The sequence below is a fragment of the Oncorhynchus keta genome, chromosome 28, assembly GCF_023373465.1.
Source record: "Oncorhynchus keta strain PuntledgeMale-10-30-2019 chromosome 28, Oket_V2, whole genome shotgun sequence".
Classification (NCBI taxonomy): domain Eukaryota; kingdom Metazoa; phylum Chordata; class Actinopteri; order Salmoniformes; family Salmonidae; genus Oncorhynchus; species Oncorhynchus keta.
Genome location: NC_068448.1, coordinates 67,081,191 through 67,088,690, shown reverse-complemented (window position 1 = coordinate 67,088,690; position 7,500 = coordinate 67,081,191). Strand labels below are relative to the sequence as shown.

At 49.1% G+C, this 7,500-nt stretch overlaps 1 protein-coding gene across 9 annotated transcripts in view; it reads left to right on the top strand.

The window, feature by feature from the left end:
* Nucleotides 1-7,500, top strand: part of atp8a2 (ATPase phospholipid transporting 8A2) — a 68,731-nt gene that overhangs the window by 55,783 nt on the left and 5,448 nt on the right. For 8 of the 9 annotated variants that reach the window (XM_052483699.1, XM_052483698.1, XM_052483697.1 and 5 more), the window contains 7 exons: nucleotides 1-98; nucleotides 796-874; nucleotides 969-1,030; nucleotides 1,774-1,830; nucleotides 2,432-2,539; nucleotides 4,971-5,059; nucleotides 5,498-5,602. The exon at nucleotides 1-98 is cut by the window's left edge and continues 25 nt beyond it. In XM_052483699.1, the coding sequence (XP_052339659.1) occupies nucleotides 1-98; nucleotides 796-874; nucleotides 969-1,030; nucleotides 1,774-1,830; nucleotides 2,432-2,539; nucleotides 4,971-5,059; nucleotides 5,498-5,602 (598 nt within the window). Of the gene's footprint in view, nucleotides 99-795; nucleotides 875-968; nucleotides 1,031-1,773; nucleotides 1,831-2,431; nucleotides 2,540-4,970; nucleotides 5,060-5,497; nucleotides 5,603-5,894; nucleotides 5,953-7,500 lie in introns of all 9 variants that reach the window. The other variant, XM_052483700.1, reaches the window with a different exon arrangement.

Here is a 7,500-nt window from a genome sequence, read left to right as displayed (position 1 = left end):
CTCTGGGGATCTTTGACCGGCCATGCAGTCAGCAGAACATGCTACGCTTCCCCCAGCTATACAGGATCACCCAGAATGCTGAGGGCTTCAACACCAAGGTACACACACACACACACACACACACACACACACACACACACACACACACACACACACACACACACACACACACACACAATTACATTGAAATACTGTATAATTATTCATGGATAAGCATATGTAACCATTTTGAACACTGTGAATGAAAAAATACATACATGATTAGCGTATTATTAGACATGACTTGTAGACCTATATGCACATGTGTGGTGTCATCTGAAATGAAGCTATGATTGTCATGCTCTGTGTTTGATGGGTCATGTCTGGGGCTTGTCTCTCTCCGATGGATTTGAGATGCCTGGTGTTTGTTTGGAACCCCAGCGGGTAAACAAGGTGGCAGGGAGTCCGGGCCGTCTCCATGGCAATGCTAATGAGATTCAGAGGGCCAGAATAAGGAAGTCATTCAGTTAGTGGGTGGAAGGTGTGTGTAATGTGTGTGCGCAGGAGCAGGGCAGTTGGTTGGTAGCGATGGTGAATACACAGTAGTAGTTGTATTACTGTGAGGGAAACACTGTTTTTGGATGTGGCCTCTGTGTGTTTTGGCATTGGTTTGTACTTACTACTACTGCCCTCTCTCGCTCTCTCCATCCTCTCTCTCTGTCTCTCTGTGTGTGTCTCTGTCTCTCTGTGTGTGTCTCTGTCTCTCTGTGTGTGTCTCTGTCTCTCTGTGTGTGTCTCTGTCTCTCTCTCTCTCAGGTGTTTTGGGGTCACTGTATAAATGCTCTGATCCATTCCATTATTCTCTTCTGGTTTCCACTCAAAGTACTAGAACATGGTAAGTAGTGGTGCCTACGCCCCCCTGCTAGACACACACTCTTCATTAACTTAATATCTTGTGGTAAATATTTGTGTGTGCGTGTTCTCCCCAGACAGTCCTTTCAACAACGGTCATGGAACTGACTACCTGTTTGTGGGGAACATGGTGTACACGGTAAGCAGATGCCCTACACTGTGTCTCGTCTGAACATTAACATGGACTCATCCCACTAATGTAATGCCCAGTCTGATCAAATGTGTGTGTTGTGTGTGTCAATTACACTTTTTGGATCCTGCTACAGAGATGCTCGACTCTGGCCATTTAAATCCATAATGAAGTGCTCATGGGACTGCAGTTAGTCTACCTCAGCAATCGCTCTACTCATCTACCTTATTCCCTCTCTCTCCATCACTCTGTTCCTTACATTTAGCACGGTGTGTGTGTCTGTTGCTTATTTGTTTGTGTTTAGATGGCTGAGAGCAGCAGGTACTCTGAGGGTTTTTTACAGGAATTGTTAAGTTTACAGTATATCATTATGGATGTTTATTATCTCTGGTGTCGTTTGTGAACAAACCCTCCTTCATTCTCTCTTTTCATGCTCTCTTCTTATGCTCTCTTCTCATGCTCTTCTCGTGCTCTCTTCTCGTGCTCTCTTCTCGTGCTCTCTTCTCGTGCTCTCCTTCTCTTTCTCTCCCTCTCTCTCATTCTCTTCTCTCCTCATTTTCTCTTTCTTTCTCATTCTCTCCTCTCTCTTCTCTCTCTCTCTCATTCTCTCTCATTCTCTCTTCTCTCCTCATTTTCTTTTTCTCTCTCATTCCCTCTTCTCTCTCTCATTCTCTTTTCTCTCCTCTCTTTTCTCTCCTCTCTCTCATTCTCTCTTCTCTCTCTCATTCTCTCTTCTCTCTCTCTCTCTGCAGTATGTAGTAGTAACAGTGTGTTTAAAAGCTGGTATGGAAACCACTGCGTGGACCAGGGTAAGAGTCTGTTTCCCCTCTACACACTCCCACTTCACTAGCCCTATAGACTGCTTCTATGTACCCTGTTGACATATAGTACCACATGACTGGTAGCCTACAGGTTGACAGCTGACACTGTTGTGTACAGGTATAGGGGTAGGTGACAGTATAGGGTATACTAGTGTATAGAGATCAGCCCCCTACACACACACACACACACACACACACACACACACACACACACACACACACACACACACACACTCTCCTTGCCATGTGTTACAGCCATCTCAGGGCATTCCCACTCCAGGGACGGGGGTGAGGGGGGCGTTGACACCCCCCGTCCGTTCAGCTGTCCACACAACACCCCCCCGGTAATGAAGCAGGGTCCCGTAGGTATTCACACAGTGTCCCCTTACAGAGAGGGAGAGGGGGAAGGAGGGAAAGGGAATGAGACAGAGGAAGAGAGGGAAAGAGGAGGCGGGGAATCTCAGGGACAAGGTTGTCTATATTCAGTGTTTGTACATTAACTATGTGACCTCGCTCTATATTTCTCACCCCGTTTCCTTCCTCTACCAACTCCCTCCCTCCTCTCCCACCCACCTCTCCTTCCCTGTAGTTCTCCCACTTGGCAGTGTGGGGCAGTATGATTCTCTGGATGCTGTTCTTCAATGTCTACTCAGCTTTCTGGCCGGCCATCCCCATCGCTCCTGACATGCAGGGCCAGGCAAGTCTCCTCCTCCTCTGATTCTTCTCATGGCTCAAGCTGTCTCTTCTGTTACTACTTACGACTGTAGTGAAGGAAGCCGTGTCTACAGAGTCCTGTTGGTTAGGAAAGCTGAGGCGCGCTGCAGAGGTGTGCGGGCAGCCCCAAAAAACCCAGCCTCAGACCGGCTGTAAATATGTCCCAATAGGCCAGAAACCATGGCTGTTCTGTGGATGTGTTCTATATGGACTTAATGCTTTCCACCCCCCACCACTCTCCATACATGTGTCAGTCATTCTGATGGTGGGGGGTTATTACACCACCCCCCCCCCACACACACACACACACACACACACACACGGCGCCTGGGCGGCTGGCCTTCTGGGTGTTCCATGTCAGCACTGCTGGAGCTCCTGGGAGATTTATGCCCTTCCAGCCCACTCTGCAGGCCCTCTGCACCTGCTGCACGGTCACCCGAGCCCCAGGCTTTTACGGCCTGCTCTGGAGGTGTTGACTATAGCGTGTGTGCCGAGCTGGGCAGGGCTGGAGGAGGACGGGTGTGTGTATATGGGGGACCCCCTGATTGAGGGTCCCATGTTGGGTTTTTTAGGGGGCTAGGTTCAGGGTGCAGTGCTACCCCAATGTGAAGGGAGGCTAGGGGAGGGAGTCTCCGCCTCTTTCAGACCATTAATTCAATTTGTGTCAGAAATGAGGAATGTGAATAAACCCTGCAGCTGCTCCGTCCAACTGGGGAACTGGGGGAGACACTCACCCCTCCTCGCTCCCCGTTTCCAATCCCTCCATCAGCCCGCTCAGACAACCCCATCACCTCCTTTCTCCTCCTCACTTCCCCCTGCTCTCTCACCCTTTCTCGTTCCCTGTATCTCTACATTCATCTGCCCATAGGGGATGAATACTGGGCTCTTCATTGAGTGCTTTGTGTTTACGCTTCAAATAATTGTGTTTGAGTTATGTTTGTGTGTGTTTGTTTGAGACCGTATTTGTGCGTGCAGGGTTTTTGACAAAGAATGTGTGTGTTTGTGGAGGTGTTTGTCTGAGACCGACAGTCTGTCCTGTTGTCTGTGGGTGTTTGTCAAACTGTGTGTGTAGTCTGAGCTTCTCTGGGTGTGTTTCCAGCTGTCATTGGGAATGGCTCATAATGGTTTTCCGATTCAGTCCGGAGAATCCCCTTGGGAATGTCAGCTGTGTCCGGTCCAAAGTATCTACCTCTGACCATCTCTGAACTACAGTCTCATAACAGGGACTAAGGGAACACTCTAATCTTACTATGAATGTAGCTAGCCAGTACAGCATAGACTACAGCACAGTCAATGTCCACTTGTATGAATGTAGCTAGTATAGTAGAGAGATGGGCTTTGTTACCAGAAATATGTCAGGGCATATTCAGCAAACTGCTACAGGCATTTGGCATATGGTGGCGGAATTGGCTACCACGTAGAAAGACAGAGAGAGTTTGAAAAGAGGGGGACAGCAGGCAGGGAGAGTGAGACTTCAGAGAGCTCTAAAGAGACAGACGCATCAAGACAGAAAGAAAAAGACATGCAGATGGAATCTGAATGGAGAGGTAGACAAGGAGGTGCAGCTAACTGAGAGGTAGACAAGGAGGTGCAGCTAACTGAGAGGTAGACAAGGAGGTGCAGCTAACTGAGAGGTAGACAAGGAGGTGCAGCTAACTGAGAGGTAGACAAGGAGGTGCAGCTAACTGAGAGGTAGACAAGGAGGTGCAGCTAACTGAGAGGTAGACAAGGAGGTGCAGCTAACTGAGAGGTAGACAAGGAGGTGCAGCTAACTGAGAGGTAGACAAGGAGGTGCAGCTAACTGAGAGGTAGACAAGGAGGTGCAGCTAACTGAGAGGTAGACAAGGAGGTGCGGCTAACTGAGAGGTAGACAAGGAGGTGCGGCTAACTGAGAGGTAGACAAGGAGGTGCGGCTAACTGAGAGGTAGACAAGGAGGTGCGGCTAACTGAGAGGTAGACAAGGAGGTGCGGCTAACTGAGAGGTAGACAAGGAGGTGCGGCTAACTGAGAGGTAGACAAGGAGGTGCGGCTAACTGAGAGGTAGACAAGGAGGTGCGGCTAACTGAGTGGGGGACTGAGAGACCGTAGTGTAGAGGGGGGCGGAGAGACCGTAGTGTAGAGGGGGACGGAGAGACCGTAGTGTAGAGGGGGACGGAGAGACCGTAGTGTAGAGGGGGACGGAGAGACCGTAGTGTAGAGGGGGACGGAGAGACCGTAGTGTAGAGGATGATTAACCCCTGGAGACAGACTCCTGGTTAGAGGTCAACGAAGCTGTCTGCAGCTGGACAAAAGAGGGTGGAGACCCCGTGGAGCGTGTCTGTCTAACGTCTCTCTTGACGTGGCTGGAATGTGGTGTATGTCTCTCTCCTGGGTTCCTGGAGTGTTGTGTTGACGTTGTGTTGACGTTGTTGTAGGCTAGCAGAGTGATGCAGTGCTGGCACTTCTGGCTGGGGCTGGTCCTGGTGCCAGCAGCCTGTCTACTCAAAGACTTTGCCTGGAACGCGTGAGTAACACACTCACACTGCAAAAATACCTCTTAAATCAATGCATACATCATATGAACAGCAGTGTTTTTCATATTTCAATACGAACACATACACAGTCCTACTGTACCAAGATTTCTGAGATTGCAGATTTTTTTGCAAAATCAACCATTCCCGCATATTATGCTAGGGCTTGCAAATTTGACCAATCATCGCACTATTACTGCATAAAACTGTCTGAACACCACACTATAAAAAGTGGGCTCGCAATTTTAACCAATCACAACACTTTTACCACATACAATGGTTCAGTCAAGCCACACGTCAGTGAATATTTCCCTGCCAGAAAAAGTTAGCAATTTGCGATGCCAAAGAAATCAAGCATTTTTGCCCGCAGATATCACCCCAAAAAACTGTGAAATCCTGACGAGCAACATAATCCTGTGAATGTGTTGTAGGGGTCGTCGCACTGTGAAGAAGTCTCTTCTGGAAGAGGTTCAGGAGCTGGAGGCCAGGGCTGTAGACCCGGGGGCTGCCGTGCTCCGAGACGCCAGCGGGCGCAGGTCAGACTCACACACACACACTGCATCAAGGGATCACAGTTTGGGGGGGTCTTTACTGAACTTACTGCGACATCGTTCATGTCATTTTCATAGCATATCCATGTGAGGTAATGATAATTCCTTGGACTGAGGGGTCCCCCCATTTTTAAAGGTTTTGTTACAAAGTCTGTAAGATTGATGTGTTTATTTAGATTGATGGTGCCAGTGTTTTAATGTCTAGCGTATACCATATATGAGAGTGATGTAACCATGGCCAGCTAACCTGTTGGTAACATGGTTGACCCATCCACAGGGCCAAAGCCAACCCTGAGGTCCCCTAGCCCCAGAGCTCAGGGCACAGACAGACACAGGTAGCACCTTGGCTTGGTTTGACCTGGCTCACTGTGTGAACTCTGACCGGTGTGTCTGCTCCTGCTCTGCTCTGCAAGACTCCTCCCCCGTCTCTCTCACTGCATCCTACTCACGCACCTCAGCACTCATGTTTCATATTGTCTCTTTCTCCTCCTTCCACATCTTCTTTTTCCTATCTCTCCATCTGATTGTGTGGAGTCAGGAAGTGGACAGGTTTGCACTGCTGTAAGGACTGAGTGTGCTGTAGCCTCTGAGGTTGTGTGTTAGAGTTAGCCGTGTGTGTGTGTTGTATCGTGGGTTGTAGTCAGTGTATCTATCATAAGATAAAGAGTAGAAACATTCAGGGTTGATCATGTTAGAAGGGGCTTTAAAACATCGGAGGTATTTGGCCATATTAGGTTGAGGAATGGAGTGGGAGATGGAAGACTGAGGTTTGGCCATTTGAGGGGCGGTTGTGTGGGATATTGGCTGTGGATGGGGCTCTTTGGTGGGCTTTGGGCAGGAACAATAGTCCTCAATCATCCAGTGAGACGGCTAGGCCAACAGTCCAGAACAGAGAACTGGCTCGGACAGAGATGGGCTGGGGAGGTGCTTGGGGACAGGGAGGGGAGGCAGGGCGTTGTTTTTTGGATGGATGGGTGCACACAGCCTTCCCTAGCCTGGAGGTGAGGCCCTTGGCCTGGGCTGAACCTTCTCCCAGACATGGGTAGGAACCCCCAGCGACGACCATGGAAAGCATTGAGGAGTTTGAGAGGCACAGAGGAGAAACGCACACATCTGTATTTGTGTTTCATAACGGGAGAGGATTGGGACGAGGATGGGAAAGGTAGAGGACCAAAGTTTCTCTGGGGAAGTAATTAGATGTGGAGCGTTCTTGGACTGATTGGAGTCTCACTCGCCTTTCAGACAGCGACACTACAGGGGCGACGTGCGACGGATTCAGTCATGACTTTACAGATGTGCTATTTATATATTTATTTTTTAGTTTATCAATTTGTTCTTCATTCATTCACCTTGTCATCCATTTAGCAGACCTCATTTTCTTTGGCGAATGATACGGTTGCAAAACTTCAGAACGTTTTTTCAGGCTTTGCCAAACACACCAGGTCTAAGTTCCCTGTGGTACCATAAAGAATAGGTCCCTGCTGCTTGCTCAGAAGTGTAACCTTGGGGAGGCTGGCCCGGGTCCACACACTCTGTGGATCGGATCAGGGCCCCTGCCCCAGTGCCAGGGAAACCCCTCATGTGATTTAATGCCTCATTGGCTGCCTGATCTAGAGAAGTAACCTGCCGTGTTCCACAGCGGAATCAGACAATCTGGGAAGCATTCTGTTAGAAGGAAACATTCTGTTCCGTTTGGATACTGTCAACAGAATGTTTAGCGTTGCCATTAGTGAGGAGGAGGATTGAGAGAGAGGAAGGCTAGGGGATGTATGCATGTCTGTCTGTGTGAATTTGTACGTGTTTGCATGTGAGCGTGAATGTTTAGAGGAGGGATGATGGTGTTTGTCCTGGAAAACAGAGGGTGTAGTCTTCCTCTGGAGAGG